The 14,821-nt window shown below is 57.5% G+C and overlaps 6 protein-coding genes across 6 annotated transcripts; 5 read left to right on the forward strand and 1 right to left on the reverse strand.

The window, feature by feature from the left end:
• Positions 1-493: 493 nt before the first annotated feature.
• BP01DRAFT_352354 (MDR family NADP-dependent oxidoreductase) lies at positions 494-1,668 on the forward strand. The gene has a single exon (XM_025573920.1). The coding sequence runs from the start codon at positions 565-567 to the stop codon at positions 1,597-1,599; it is 1,035 nt and encodes a 344-aa protein (XP_025435795.1). The 5' UTR covers positions 494-564; the 3' UTR covers positions 1,600-1,668.
• A 3,169-nt stretch (positions 1,669-4,837) lies between these two features.
• Positions 4,838-5,887, forward strand: BP01DRAFT_378423 (uncharacterized protein; the record flags this gene model as incomplete). The annotated part of the gene is made up of 3 exons (XM_025577059.1): positions 4,838-4,861; positions 4,940-5,295; positions 5,464-5,887. The coding sequence occupies 3 exons, from the start codon at positions 4,838-4,840 to the stop codon at positions 5,885-5,887; spliced, it is 804 nt and encodes a 267-aa protein (XP_025435796.1).
• Positions 5,888-6,609: 722 nt separating this feature from the next.
• BP01DRAFT_261376 (uncharacterized protein) lies at positions 6,610-8,271 on the forward strand (the record flags this gene model as incomplete). The annotated part of the gene is made up of 2 exons (XM_025571301.1): positions 6,610-7,218; positions 7,270-8,271. Coding segments are annotated over 2 exons (1,611 nt in total), but the record flags the coding sequence as incomplete, so codon positions are not given.
• A 1,135-nt stretch (positions 8,272-9,406) lies between these two features.
• On the forward strand, positions 9,407-10,475 carry BP01DRAFT_396509 (uncharacterized protein; the record flags this gene model as incomplete). Its single annotated transcript, XM_025578476.1, has 2 exons — positions 9,407-9,541; positions 9,609-10,475. 2 exons carry the CDS (start codon positions 9,407-9,409, stop codon positions 10,473-10,475), a joined length of 1,002 nt encoding a protein of 333 aa, XP_025435798.1.
• A 947-nt stretch (positions 10,476-11,422) lies between these two features.
• On the reverse strand, positions 11,423-13,300 carry BP01DRAFT_396518 (putative alpha-1,3-mannosyltransferase; the record flags this gene model as incomplete). The annotated part of the gene is made up of 3 exons (XM_025578477.1): positions 11,423-11,949; positions 12,025-13,132; positions 13,229-13,300. 3 exons carry the CDS (start codon positions 13,298-13,300, stop codon positions 11,486-11,488), a joined length of 1,644 nt encoding a protein of 547 aa, XP_025435799.1. The 3' UTR covers positions 11,423-11,485.
• A 733-nt stretch (positions 13,301-14,033) lies between these two features.
• Positions 14,034-14,791, forward strand: BP01DRAFT_361840 (uncharacterized protein; the record flags this gene model as incomplete). The annotated part of the gene is made up of 3 exons (XM_025576196.1): positions 14,034-14,667; positions 14,699-14,724; positions 14,756-14,791. The coding sequence occupies 3 exons, from the start codon at positions 14,034-14,036 to the stop codon at positions 14,789-14,791; spliced, it is 696 nt and encodes a 231-aa protein (XP_025435800.1).
• Between the last annotated feature and the right edge of the window lie 30 nt (positions 14,792-14,821).

Raw genomic sequence — 14,821 nt, forward strand, 5'->3', positions numbered from 1 at the left:
CTCCCCGCGCAATCCGAGCCACTCTTGCACAAATTCCAGCTCTCGGTATTTCCACCTTCGAGAGCCAACAGTTTTTGAACAGCCATGCCCCATTCGGCCCGGTATCTGTACCCTGAAGAAGCAGCTGCCCCGAATGAACTCCGTTACAGACTCTTCCAGGCTCCACTTGTGCGCCGTGCCCGTGGTTTGCTTCACTCCGCCCTGCAAATGAGTCGTGGCGAGGACCGCCGGCCCGGTCTGCGTTCTGTCTGTCCTTCCCTCGCCGGGGCAGCTCGCTACATTTGGCAGGTACCTAGGCAAATCGCTTTCTGTTTCTCAGTTCTCTCGAGAAGCTTCTTTGACGCCCCCCCCCCATCCCCCCCCCGATCAGCTGCGTCAGCCAAATGGATGCTTGATAATCGACCTGGGGTGTTGCCCCCCCACCACTACTGGTGTCTGACTGTATAAAGATGCTGCAATCGCCGCCGTGAACTCCTACTTGCGAAACAGAAATCCCCTCACATTTACCCACCCACAATCTCTCTCTCTCTCTCTCTCTCTCTCTCTCTCACACACACACACACCATGTCTGAAAACAAGGCCCTCATCTTCAAGGAAATCCCTACGGGGTACCCCGTCCCCGGACAGCACATTGGCGTCGAGCCGGTCTCCTATGACGCCAATGCCGCCGCCCCCGAGAACGGCATCTTCATCCAGTCCCTCTACGCCAGCTTCGACCCCTACATGCGCGGCCGCATGCGCCCCGCCGAGGTCAAGTCGTACTCGCCCGCCATGATCCTGGGCCAGCCCATCGACAGCGCGATTATTGGCAAGGTGCTGCGCTCCAACCACGCCGACTACAAGGAGGGGGATCTCGTGCAGGGCTTCCTCCCGATCCAGTCGTACATCTCCGTCGGCGCGGAGAAGATGGCGGCCGTGAAGAAGCTGGACAACCCGCTGGGCATTGAGGACATCCGGGTGTTCATTGGCGCGCTGGGCATGCCCGGTCTGACGGCGTACTCGTCGCTGTACGAGATCGGACAGCCCAAGAAGGGGGAGACGATCTTCGTGTCGGCGGCCAGCGGTGCGGTCGGCCAGCTCGTCGGCCAGCTGGCCAAGCACGAGGGGCTGACGGTCATCGGGAGCGTCGGCTCCGACGAGAAGCTCGAGTACATCACCAAGGAGCTGGGCTTCCACGGTGGCTTCAACTACAAGAAGGAGAAGCCCGCGGACGCGCTCAAGCGTCTCGCCCCCAACGGCATCGACATCTACTACGAGAACGTGGGTGGGGAGCACCTCGAGGCGGCGCTCGAGGCGATGAACAACTTCGGCCGCGTGGTCGTCTGCGGCATGATCTCGGTGTACAACGGCAACCCCTACCCCATTTCGAACATCTCGTACGTGTTGACCAAGCGTCTGACCATGCGCGGGTTCATTGTTAGTGACCCCGGCATGGGCCCCAAGTACACCAAGGAGCACCAGGAGAAGGTGCAGAAGTGGATCAAGGAGGGATCGTTCAAGGCGCTCACGCACGAGACGGTGGGGATTGAGAACGCGGCCGAGGGGCTGGTGGGGATCTTCTACGGCAAGAACAAGGGCAAGGCTGTGTTGAAGTTTTAATAATTTACTGTTACTGATTATACCATGGACTGGGACCTTAAAAGGGTCTGAATAGAGATCTCTTAATGATGAATTTGAATATGAATGAATCCCTTGATTGTTTTCGATCTGAAACGTCAAATCGAAGTAAAACATGAATTCTTCTCTTTCAACAACGCCCATCCACCCCATCCTCGAACCCCCGGCTCCAACCACATCAGATCTTCTCCCGATGCCCTCTTCCCCCTCCCTTCCCTCCCCCCTCCCCATTATTCCCCGCGACTGTCTCCCGCTGTTTCCCTCGCGTAAACACCTTCGTCTTCCCCCAAACCACCCCGACCCCATACACCCCCACCATGCACCCCGCGACCACCGCATAAACCACCACCGCAGCCAGCGGCACATTCGGACTCCCCACCCCTCCCATCCCCCGCCCCGCCAACCCAAACCCGAGGCCCCCGTTGATCATCCCGAGCACAATCGCCCCGCGGCCCACCCAGCGATGCAGATACCCGAACACGCTCTTGGCCCCCTCGCGCCGCCAGTGTCGATGCTGGAGGAACCCGGCCAGCGGCTGGAAGAGCACGAGCACCCCGACCACGACGATCCCGATGATGGGGTGCGCGTGGTGAAGGGTGGCGACGGTGGTGGCGAGGTAGCTGCCCGTCCCGAGGCCGACGAGGACTAAACACAGGGTGAGGAGTTGGAGGGCGGCGTGGAGGGTGATGCTGTAGCGCTTCACGGAGAGCGGGATGGGGAGGGCGAAGAGCGGGAATAGGAGGAGGAAGGCGAGGGCCATGAGGGTGGCGTGGGTGATGAGTATCGCCCGGGTTTTGGAGGGGGAGGGGAAGGTGGTGGTGGTTTCAGCCGTGGAATGGTTGCTGGATAAAGCGAACGGGTTGAAATCGTCTTTCGTCAGGGCCGACGCGTCCGCCGCGAACTGCGCCGCCGAGAGATCCGCGGTGGTGCTGCCCATTTCCGTGTGGATGGTGATGCTGGCATCGGGCGCCGAGGCGTTGAGCGGGGGCCCGGTGTGGTAGGCCCAGATGAACGGGGCGGCGGTGGCGGCGGGCGGGAAGTTGGTGTCGGAGGGGGTGGACCACCCCGCCAGACAGTTGGTGCAATTGATGGTCGCGGTGAGGGTGTGGTCGGTGATGTTGCTGGCGGAGGAGAGCAGGGTTGCGTTCGCGAGCTGCGTGTATTTCGGCTCGATGTGGCCGCGGCCGAGGCGCGGGGAGAGCGTCAGCTCGCGCGGCGAGGCGGCGTACACGACAAACATGTTGGCGCCCGCCATGTGGCTGCCCTGGCCCAGCGCCACCCATCGCATGGTCGCGGGGGCGCGGATCTGGAGGTAGATGGGGCCGTCATTCTGCGCGGTGGTCGTGTTGGGGATGGTGACGCTGTAGGTGAGGTCGGGTTCGGCGGAGGAGGGGGAGAAGGTGACGATGTTCGCGGTGGCTAGGGGGACTGTGGTGGGTTGAGTTCGTCAGTGCGTTCGTCCTTCAGCAGGGAAAGGGATTCTTCTTGTAGGGAGGATATTGACTTACCCAGCCCCAGAAGCGTCTGGAAAAGTCGAAAAGCCCGCATGGTGTGGACGTGCACTGCCTTCAATCGTGTAGCAAATATGGCGGCTCGACAAGAACTTCCGACCAGGCATCCTTTATATCAATCCAGCGGTCAAGTTTCATTGTGGCTGGCTCGTTCCTTGGCTACCCTTCCAGTCTCACATACAAGTTGCACAAACCAATTATCCAAGGTATGGTCGATCATTATCGTATCGAACCTGTCGACTGAACCGGAACGTGATCCCCCGCGCCTTGTCCGGACACCGAGTTGTTTTTTTCGAGACTTGTGGTACCCCAACTGAGACCTCTAATTTCGACCGGAACGTACCAATTCCACCTGTGCAATTGGCAATTTCCCCCCTTGTTCGAGATGCATACGTTTCCATTTCTCCTCGAAAAGTCCTGACATCTGACAGCGTCCCATTCCACGGCCAGTCCCCCCTTGCCGCGCCCTTGCGTTAGGGCTTGGCTCTCTTCCAGATTTGCCCGGGGACGACGCCAGTTGGTTACGAGTCGCGAGGCAGGGGACCACCTGTTACTTGCAAGGGAGAGTGGGTGTGTTTGGCGGAGATACGGGCAATGAAGTCACGGCCTTTGTTGGGAGAGGAGGTACAAAGAAACGCGCTGGGGTTGGAGTTGAAGACAAAGCAATTGGTCTCATTCCATGCTTGTTGGTCCCCGCCGGTGATCGACCGCTAACCCCCTTTAGGCGCCAATAATGGATCTGTTCCATCACTGCTTTGCATATTGGATTGGATTCGGACCACCTTCACAGCATTGCACTTGCGCTCATGGCCCTCCATTGTGAAAATGCAGATCGATACGAGCACTTCACGTCACCGAATCCGAATCTCGACCTCCCTCCCATGGTTATCTCGACAGAACGTGAATGATTTCTCCGGCGCAGCTGAGGTTCTCTCGACAATGAAGTCGTGGTTTGGCGGAGTGCACCCACGGTCGCAATCCGCTATTTATATCGTTCTGCACACAACCGTTCAGTTTATCTGCTCCCACATGGCATGTTTCGAAACAACGGCGTTCGCGATCATCGAGATTGATATGCAAGCTGCTGCGTCATCCACTGTAGTTCTCTATGCTACAAAGAAGACCTGATCAGGCTACCACGTCTTGTGAGTAGAACAGCGTACGTGGATACGAACTCTCCATCTTGGCGCATAAGCCCGGTCTCTGCTCGAGGTATGACAGCATAATAACAACCTTCCCAATCACCACCATCTACACCACTTTACTCTCTTTGACCTCCTCATAAACACCTCCCACAACACAATCACCTCCCCATCCAGCGCCCGCTCCTCATACCCGGCCCTGCCGCCCCTCCTGGTCCAGATACCGCTTGGGGAGGGATTGATACTAATAAAACGGACATTCCCATGCCAAGAGCTACTATGGCGTGATGCACAGGAGAAATCAACTTCCAATGGCTTCATGTACGCAGTAAAAATGATAGTTACATCTCGGCTCGGAATCACTCCCCGAGTGTTGTTGGCCGGACTGACGACTGACTCCGAGGGTGATCTTCTCGCCCGCTGATAAGCTGAAACCAATTCCTTCCAGTGAGATTATCTTCAATTTCAACACTTCCCAACCACATCCCCCCGCAGACATTTATGCTTCGTCGCAACGGAAGCCGACCTCGTGCGAGCCATGTCGGCTCTCCAAGGTCCGTTGTGATCATGCCACTCCTATCTGTCGACATTGTCAGTCTCGAACAATGGTAACCAGGTAGGTAGGATGACTCAACTCGTCTGCGGATCCTCGCTGACCACCGACGGCAGTGCTTTTACCATCCCGCTCCCTTGACGCGGGTCAAAGATGGGGGAGTGGGACGTCCTCGTGCGGCGTCAAAACGAGGCAATTCGACTTCAACTCCCACGCTAGACATCACGGTGCATGACTCACCCCCGAGCAGGTCTCTCTCGCCGGAGACGGGCTCCGAGACGAAACATGGCCAGGACTCGGAGTTCCTGGGCTACCTGTCGGTCTTGAAAGAGACCCCGCGCGGGATTTCGAGCAAAGCAAATCGGTCGCTGTACGCCAAATTCGGGTACAGGCGCACACAGCATGCCTATGCGTCCTCGCGGCTGATCCGTCTGGCCTCTGCGATCGTTTTTCACCGGGAGCAAATCGAGTGGTACCATCAGGTCAGTCGTTGCACGGTTGTGCCTGCCCCAACCTGCGCTGGGAGTTCATCGCCTTGACCTTCGCCTCCTCGGGTCTCAGTGCCTTGCTGCGGTACCCCGGACATCATGTCTTGGAACTGGTGGACGGGGAGAAGATGACGGGCGAGATGTTCACAAAGGAGATGGTCCTGGCGGGGCACGCCGCCCCTCGACCCCGCCGACGAGGACCTCTTCCTAGACGCTCCGCCCATAACTGCCGTCCTTGCTCGTCTCGACGACCAGGGCTGGCACCGCGAGAGCAGCTTCATGCCCGCGACCGTCGTGCGCATCCGCCACGAGCTGATGGAATCCCTGGCCCGGATCCTGATCCACTTCGACTACCAATTCAGCGTGCTGCACCTGCAGCGCATCCGCTGTAAGACCAACAGCGCCGCCACCGCCGACCTGATGGCCACCTCCCTACAGGTGCTGTCCATGATCATGGACCTTACTCGAATGTACCAGTCGCATGAGATCCAGCGACAATTTGCCTGCATTGTCCGTATCCCTCCCGAAGCCCTTGCAAATGGAGTTGACGAAGGTGGTGAGTCGCTTGTTGGATGAAGCGTTGGATTATCAGGGGGGTGGTGGTGGTGTGGTGCGAGATCCGGGTGAATTAATGCCGCAGGGGTTCTTTGGGTATGGAGGGTTCCAGCTTCCATCCGAGGAGCTGGAGATGGGATTAGCCAGCGAGGGATTTTTGAATTGGCTGGACGAGTTGGATTTGGATATGATTTCGGGGGAGAGGTTGATTTGACCGATAGTCAGGATAGAATTGGTTGAAGAGGGGGGGTACCTATCTACTGGATTCTCTCCTATCCTAGATTATGCCTGAGGCTGCACTTAGTAGATCTTCTTGATGGCCCTCGTGCTTATGAGCAGCTCAGACCCAGCGGACTGGAGACTTTTCTTCAAGAACGACCGATCTCGATCTCCGTCTGGAATCTGATCCACCAAGACGTACTCCGTAGACCGTAAGTTCTTTGTGCAAAATTGCCGCACTTCCACCCCCCAACGACTCTATGGTTACATCCACCCTGAATCAATGACACGCATACACTTGGTGGGAGTTTTGAGCCCATAAACTTGCCATACTTATGTGGTTCCCAAGTCCTCTTCCGCTAGATCCCTAAGTAAGAGTGCTCCATGCTGGCTGCATCTGATAAAGGAAAGCCCTAGCCTCCCACAGCAGTGCTATCCAGCTGCGTCCGTCCTACATCAACAAACCATATCGGACAGCAAAGGCAATGGCGCCAGCTCTGCTTCAACTCCCCAGTCTCCCGGTACTCCGCCAACTCCGGGTCACTCTCCTACTGGCAGCAACCATCCTGCTCCTCTTCACCTCCGCCCATTTCTACCTCTACAACCACGAGAAAGGAATCTTCCGCCCCACCAGTCATGCAGACTCCACACTCTGTCCCCCCCTCCCCCCCACCAACGGCCTCTCCCCCGCTGCCGCCATCCGCTGCCGCGTCCACGCCGCGCAGACCCGCGCGCGCCGACTCATCGAGTCGCAATCCCGCACCCCCGAGGCAGCGATCGCCACCTACTCGCAACGCTACCAGCGCCCACCCCCGGCCGGCTTCCGGGAATGGGCGCAGTTCGCCCTCGACCACGACTCGCAGATCCTGGACGAGTTCGATCAGATCGAGCTCGACCTCCGCCCGTTCCGGAGCGAGGAGGCGCGGCGCGTCCTCCGCCGGCTGCACCAACGCCCCGACGACTGGCCGTACACCCGCCGGGTGGGGTTCTTCTCCGACGCGGAGGGACACAGCCATGTGCAGACCTCAGGGGGACTCTTGTATCATGGGGAATGGGCGAGTCTTCTGGCCCCCATTGCGCACGCCGTGCCGCGGAATCTGCTCGTCTACGTGAGTACGATCGACGAGCCGCGCGTGCTCGCCCGCGCTCAATCCCCCGCGGGGACGGGGACTGGTGCACTCGAGGCTGGCCATGAGAATGAGAATGAACATGAGAATGTGACTTTCATCCAGCACAGCGGGGCCGCCTCCATCGAGTCGCTGGTCAAAGAGTCCTGCGCGACCCTACAGCACCAAACCAGGGGGTCCGTGGACGAAGAGCGCGATGTCTGTCGCGCCGCCGCGCCCGGCAAACTGCACGGGCTGGTGACCTCGCCCGCCACCTTCAGTTACACGCACGCGCTCGCGCCGATCCTGAGCTTCGGGCGCATGGCGGCCTTTCGCGATATCTTGGTGCCGTGTCCGTGCTACCTGGATCATGCAGAAGCAGCGGCAGCGGTAGAAGAAGAAGCCGACGGCGAGGTGATTCCATTCCACAACAAAACCAAGGCTGTCTACTGGCGGGGCCGGTCAACTGGCGGACAGGCGCAGCGCACGACCTGGCGGTTTGGCCATCGACAGCGGTTCGTCGCGTTCGTGCATGCGCTGCAGCGGGCGGCGGAGGCGGTGGGGATGAGTCGGTTCTACACCAGCACCAACCCCCAGCCCTCCGTGGCAGACGACGCACACCGGGCCCGGCAGATTGCGAACGCGTTTGACGTGCAAATGGCCGGCTACATCCAATGCGAAGACGAGGTGTGCGGCGACATGGAGCGGGTGCTGGGCCCCGCGCACTTCGAGGGCGAGCATGCAGCCCGCCAGTTCCGCATTCTCTTCGATCTGGATGGCAACAGCATGAGCACCCGCTTCTATCATCTGCTCGGCCAGCGCGCCCTCGTGCTCAAGCAGACCTGGTTCCAGGAGTGGCATGACCAGCGTCTGATTCCCTGGGCGCACTATGTGCCCGTCAGCATGGGGTTGGAGGAGCTGCCCGCGCTCGTGGACTACTTTCTCCATGATCCCGAGGGCGAGCAGCTCGCGGCGGAGATTGCGGAGGCGGGGGCGGACTGGTCGCGGAGGGTGGTGAGGGGGATTGATATGTCGATTTATGTCTATCGCTTGCTGGTAGAGATGGCGGACGTGTTTGGGGAGGAGGGGGAGGGGGATTGGGTGGGGGAAGTTGGAGAGGAGTTGCTAGGAGTCTGATTGTATAATAAAATCAATTGATGCTAAATTCCGAGGCATCCATAGCTAGCTCTAGACTACTAGGCTGCAACTACACAAGATTCAGATTCACCTGTCCGAGCGCCCCCAGTCCCTTGGCCAGCTCAATCGTCCCCTCCAACGCCTCTCTTTCCTTCCCTGTAAAGTTCGACATCCCATCCGAGACAAGCAGAACAAAACACTCGGCCGGATCTCTTCTGCTCATCTAGTCACCCAGGCAGAGTTCATCGGAACCACCCGGCTGGAGTGAAGTAGATCGAATCTGTTGACTCTTGCATGAACCATGGCATACAACAGACCTGAGCATCTGGTCAGACGAAGTACTCCAGAAAATAAGTAAGTAGGTAGTATGAACCGGAGAAGTTGTCGATGTCAGCGTCATGACTGGGCACATCTTCCAAACAAATCTACCTGGAATGCAGTATTCTGGTGTGGTTGTCTTATTGTCAAGATGCCAAGGTGTCGACTCCGACGAATTGCCCACGGAAGCATGGGCTTCCTTCTACATACCTGGCTGGCTCGACCACCATATCCAACCCAGCGTAGATGGACCATGGAAGTAAAAGTCTTGCTCCATCACCACTGTCAATGCTTCTTTCAGAGTGTGGGAGTATGTGTGAATGTCACATAAAATCAGCCACGGCCCCACCGGAAATATCCGCCGTCCAATCGCCCGGGGGACCGTTGCAGTGATTTTCACTTGGGTCCAGATCTCCCCACCAAACCCTATATGACAGACCATCTTTTACTCCATTGAGCCATTGAGCAGTGCATGATCCTTGGGAAAGGATCTTTAAGCTTGTTCGAGGGGCACGTAAGCAGGTCTGGTCCCGCAGCTCGAGTTCGAGCATCTGTCCTCAGCTTCCCAAAAGTCTTCGAGATCATCACTCGGGGTCTCCAATGAGCCTCATGGAGTTTTCCAGGGCTCAGGCCACCAGTAGCCTTGTTCTAGCCTTGAGTCTGGCTGACGTCTGTTGACAAGCTACCTCTGTATTTAGGATTCGACATGACCAACCAGTCTTGTTGCAGAAACACCTTCCCTCATCAGAGATAAACTAGAATGCCTTCGGGAGACGAGAAAGAATCTCAGGTGCATGAGGACCACGCCCGCCTTGATCCCCCAGAGCAGACGCATACCACCAGCAAGCGCACGCTCATCTGGACCGCCATTAATATTTCCGCCACGGTTGCCATTGTAAGTCATTTCCCCATTCGAAAGACATGAGTCGAGAGGAAAGAATGCTCAGAAACTCCTCTCAAAGGTATATGTCAATAAATCCATCTTCTCCGACCCCTCCCTGTCGCAATGTCACTTCAGCTTCGTCGCCTACCACTTCACCATCACCGGCGTCCTGCTATTCATAGCACGGCGTGTCGCGCAGGATGAAGTCGCGCCGACGAAGCTCTCCCTCCTCTCGATTCTCCCCCTCTCACTGCTCATGTGCGCAAACATCGTCCTGATGAACCTGTCCCTGGCACACAGCTCCATTCTGGGCTACCAAATCGTGCGCGTGCTACTGACCCCCCTCACTGCATTGATCCATTTCTTCTGCTACGGCGCGACGATCCCCTCAACCGCTGTCTTTGCCCTCGTTCCCGCCTGCGCAGGCGCCGGTCTCGTGACATATTCAAGTCTCAGCAAGCATCCCCATGCACCTACAAACTCTTCCTCCTCCTCTTCCTCGCCCCTCGGCATCATCTACGCCCTAAGCGGGGTTTTCTGCTCCGCGCTCTACATCCTCTGGGTGGCGCACTACTACGCGCGATTCCACGTCTCCAGCGTCCAGCTGCTGTACAAGCAGATGCCCTTCTGCGCGAGCTTGATCGGCGTGGTGTCCTTGTTCACGGACACGTTTCCCGCCTGGGATTCGGTCCGGTCTGCCCAGTGGGGCTTGCTTCTCCTCAGCGGTGGCTGCGCGTGTTTGGTGAATCTCTCCACCTTCTATGTGATTGGCGGCACCGGGCCGGTGAGTAGCACCGTCGTGGGGCAGCTCAAGTCTTGTCTGGTTATCGGGTTGGGGTGGGTTAGTAGTTCTGGGCCGGTGGGGTGGGAGAGTGTTTTGGGGGTGGGTCTGGCCTCGTTTGGGATTGTTTTGTACGCTGTGAGTATGTGTCGAGTAGCGCAGTGAGCTGTTTGGATGGGTTGGTGGTGATGGGAGTTGAGTCTTAGTGCGAGGGAATCTTCGATGTAACATACAATTGAGTTACTGTGGATAGTCAAGCTCTACAGCGAATGAATCTACCTCTAAAAGGGGAATGGGACTGACGCGAGGTTGGATCGTGAGCAGTCTCGGTCACTCCCTGCTTGCATCCACGGAGACCGTCCGTCGACACTCCGAACCACACCTTCTTCGCAAAGAGTCAAGAGATAGACATGTACTGTACGTTCTAGAATCTCGTCCATGTGGCATCCACCACGGGCTGATGTCATGACTTGCATGACACTTGCGGTGGGGATCTCCTTCCGAACCACCGTGGTAATCCTGATCTATTTATACTCGCTTAACCACCGAACCAGGGCTCGTAGACGCCACTGACACGGACGTTTATTCATATCTTGACATCCACCCAAGGTCTTCGAACAGATGAGGCAGGTCAATATCACCTCATCCCTTTCAGCTCCTGTCGTCCAGGTCCCACCGATCCGACCCTCGCCGGAACGGGCCCTCAAGCAAGCACCAGAGCAGCAATCGAGTTTTCATCTTGCTGAGTGACTTTGTTGTCGGTTCGTCGTTCCACAGATGCATGATGAGCCTTATGATGACGAAACAGAATGCTACATCAACCTCCCTCCGGCGTACCTGTTCTAGCTATCCCATCCCATTGTCTGAGCATTTCGGTGTGAATTGATATTTATAGCGATGTTCTAGACCCGATCTCTTTGTGAAGACCACTTTTCAACCTGCCAGTACTTTGAGTTATGATATCAAGACCCAGCAGAGATATTGACGCTACTCAATACAGTAGGTAGGTATCGAAAGCAATGCGCGAGCACGGATCCTCCCACCATACTCTCTATTCAACAACCGCTCTTCTATGGCGTCTATCCCCCAATTCTGGCCCTACGAAGCGCATTCTAGGCTCTCCACTGACGTGATTACATAGAACTAAAGGCTCTTCCACGTTACATTCCCTCAGATCATGATCTTCCACCCCCCACCTCCCTCGCAATCTCCACCATCCGCCCCAGCACCTCCCGCTCCGCATCCGTGAACCCCGTCACACGGTCCGCAGACATACAGCAAACGTTATTCTGCTGCAGCTTCCAGGACCCGTCATCGTGGGCATCGGGGGGCTCGGTAATGAAGCCCTCAAAGGTCCCGTATTCCTGCTTAGTGGCGTACTTGTTCCGCAGCAGCCACCCATTGAACCAGAGCGGCCGGCCGTCTACTCCGAGGTGCAGGATTTGGGGGGCGCAGATCTGCAACGGGGCTGTAAGGGTAGCCGTGGGGGGATTGTCTGCGCTGGTAGCGTTATCCTGCACGACGCGTGAAACCGACGTGCTGCTCTGGACGGGCCCCATCACGGCCGCCGCTCCTTCGTGGAAGGCATACTCCGTGTCCCCTGCGAGTTCCCAGCCCAACCAGAAGGTTTCTTTGTCTCCTACGGAATCGACAGACACCCACATTAGCATAGTTGCAACTGGTTTTTTGGGGGGGCAAACAGAGGGAACTGTACCGTAGACCATATCGTAGACCCCACGCCGCCCCTCCGCCTCATTCCCTTCGCGATCCGGGCCATTCATGCGCGTCACCAACAGCAAGGCGACAAAATGCCGCCACTTATCGACCACCACCACCCCGGACTCCTGCATGTGGATGCTCTGTCCCGTCCACATGCGGTTGTGGCGGCGGACCTGCCGCGAGACCGGCTCAGGGAGAACCTCCCGAATCCACTCCTTGCGGGAGCCCGGCATCAGCAGTCGATCCCGGAAGAACAGCGCCCCGTGCTGCTGGTAGCGCGGCTCCGCGAACAGCGCGACGGGGTTTTGCACAAACAGCGAGTCGGCGTCGATGAAGACCGTCTCGCGGAAGCTGGCGAGGAGGATGGCAAAGGGCTTGGCCGCCCAGCCGCGCAGCGTCCAGCCCGCATCGCTGATCATCGCGCGCAGGTCCCGCGTGACCACGCCCGGCAGCCCCTCCAGCGCCTCCCGGAAATCCTCGTCCAGGTCCTCGTCGCCCAGATACATGACCTCGATCGGGAGCTCGCAGCCGATCGCGCGCAGCGAGCGGATGGAGGTGAGGAGGTACGGGGCTTGCGCGTTGCCGGCTGTGAACACGATGCCCCGGCTCGGGGCCCAGTATTGGGCGTGCAGACCCAGGAGGTCCCCGAAGTAGGGCCAGCTCCAGTCGAAGAGTTGGCGCGAGAGGTGAGAGACCACCGCCCGCGCCGCTTCGTAGCGGTGGGTCAGCTCGACCGGGTCCAGGTGCAGCTGGCTCGCGACGTGGGGCGTGCGTTGCAGCGTTTGCAGAAGGTCGCTGCGCACGAGCATCTGCTCGCCGGCCTCGACCAGGTGCAGTCGCTCCCAGCTCTGAAACAGGCGGCTGAAGGCGCGCGTGCGGAAGCCCAGCTCGCGCAGTTTGGCTTCCCCGGTGCCTTGGATTGGGCGGGTGAGCTCCTCGGTGTGGGAGGAGTCGGAGAGCAAGGAGAAGAGCTCGCGGAGATCTCCGGCGAGTGTCTCGGAGTCGGCGGCCTCTTTGCTGACGGGGGTATGGGCGTAGGGGACGCTTAGAGGCTGTTGGGGGCGTGTACCGGTGGCTGGTGCCCAGTCGCGTGCGGCCCGTTTCTGTAGTCGGGATACATCGCCGTGGAGGGTTTGTAGCGAATGGTGGTAGTCGAGGGTCAGGAAGATTGTGTTGAGGCCCAGTCCTACAACCAGTACCAGCACAACAGCTCGGAAGAGAGTCGAGCTGCGTCGGCTTGCGTTGCTCAATCGCGATGAGAAGGTATACATGGGGTAGAGTAGCCGCGCCGACACAGTATTCAAGCAGGTGTTGAAATGCGCGTGTCTCTTGAAGGGGATGCTTGAACCTCCTTGCTATGGCTTAGGAGTCCGGTCGGTGGTAAACAGGAGAACATAAGGATGAGGTAGAAATGAAATCTTTCTTTCACTCACAGCCCGTCATCATGCAGCTGGCGTCCGCGGTCTAGATCCGAGGCCGACAGTGCAACATCCCGGAACCAGACGGGCCTCCCCCCATGACGGGGAGGTAAAGTCTATCTATACCTACTTGAAAAGTCATAGTAGCTTATACAGCTTGAGGCATCCGAAAACAGGAGGAAAAGACTGCGTAGAGTTTGGGCACTGTAACGCTGCGAGGACTTGGTACAGATGACGCTCGATAGGCCATATTCACGGCTTGACCACGCACCACTCATAGCCTTTGCGTTTATCAAGACCGTCTCCTGTCGAAAAAACACCGCTCTTCAAGACAAAGAAACGGATACTGATCTAGACCATGTGTAAAACGTCAGGACTACCAGCGTAGTATCTGCATCGGCATCAGTTCTTTGCTGTGAGAACATTAGGCATGTAGGAGAATCGCTGAGCCTGCTGGCCACATTCAGTCTGATGACCGATGCATATAAGAGGCAGCAAGAATCGTCGAGGCTTCTGTCTATGTTTTTTTGATTCAAGCAGAGATACAGCATTCATTTCCTGAAGTCCAATTGGGTACTCCGGCAAAATGAAGCTACTATCTTCCCGGCTGTTTCTCAGTTTCTGTTTCCTCGAGTTTCTGTTTGCCTTTGTCGACGCATCTCCTGGATGGCGGACTAGGCCCCGGTTGAAGGCTCATAGTTTTCATTCACGGCAAAGCACTGCATGGCCTCCAAGCGGTCATGACTCCAATCCGACTTGCGCCGACTTCAACATCGGGGCTTCTGACAGCGGAAGTGCCACAGGATCACAAGTCTGCGTTGCTGTCTCGGGCTCGAATGTCATCGTGACCTACCCCAGCGGATCCTGGACCTATAACGAAGTCCATGTCAACATCAATCCCTCGTCCAGTTCCCCGCCCACGGGGGCGCCCGGCCAGTACAATTTCAACTCGCAGTGCTCTGTCGGTGGCGGTGGGAGCAGTGCCTCTTGCACAATCCCCCTCTCGGCCATCAAAACCGAATGCCCAAGCATAGGCTGTGATGAGACCATGAACATCATCACGCACGCAGATGTGAATCAGGGCACGGGAACGGGAGGGGGGGTGCAAGTCGGAAATGCTGCGGGGAAGTACTTTAATTTCAAGTTCAAGTGTCCAACCACCAGCAGTACCAGTACTACCACTACCCAGCCAACCACTACTACAACTCAGCCAGTTACAAGTACTAGTACCACCACTACTGAGTCAACTAGGACCACTACAACGCGGCCCACCACGAGTACTACTAGCACTACTTCTGAATCAACCAGCACCACTACGACACATCCCACGACAAGTACTACTAGCACTACTTCAAGATCAACTAGTACGACTAC

The sequence above is a fragment of the Aspergillus saccharolyticus genome, assembly GCF_003184585.1.
Source record: "Aspergillus saccharolyticus JOP 1030-1 unplaced genomic scaffold BP01scaffold_1, whole genome shotgun sequence".
NCBI lineage: Eukaryota > Fungi > Ascomycota > Eurotiomycetes > Eurotiales > Aspergillaceae > Aspergillus > Aspergillus saccharolyticus.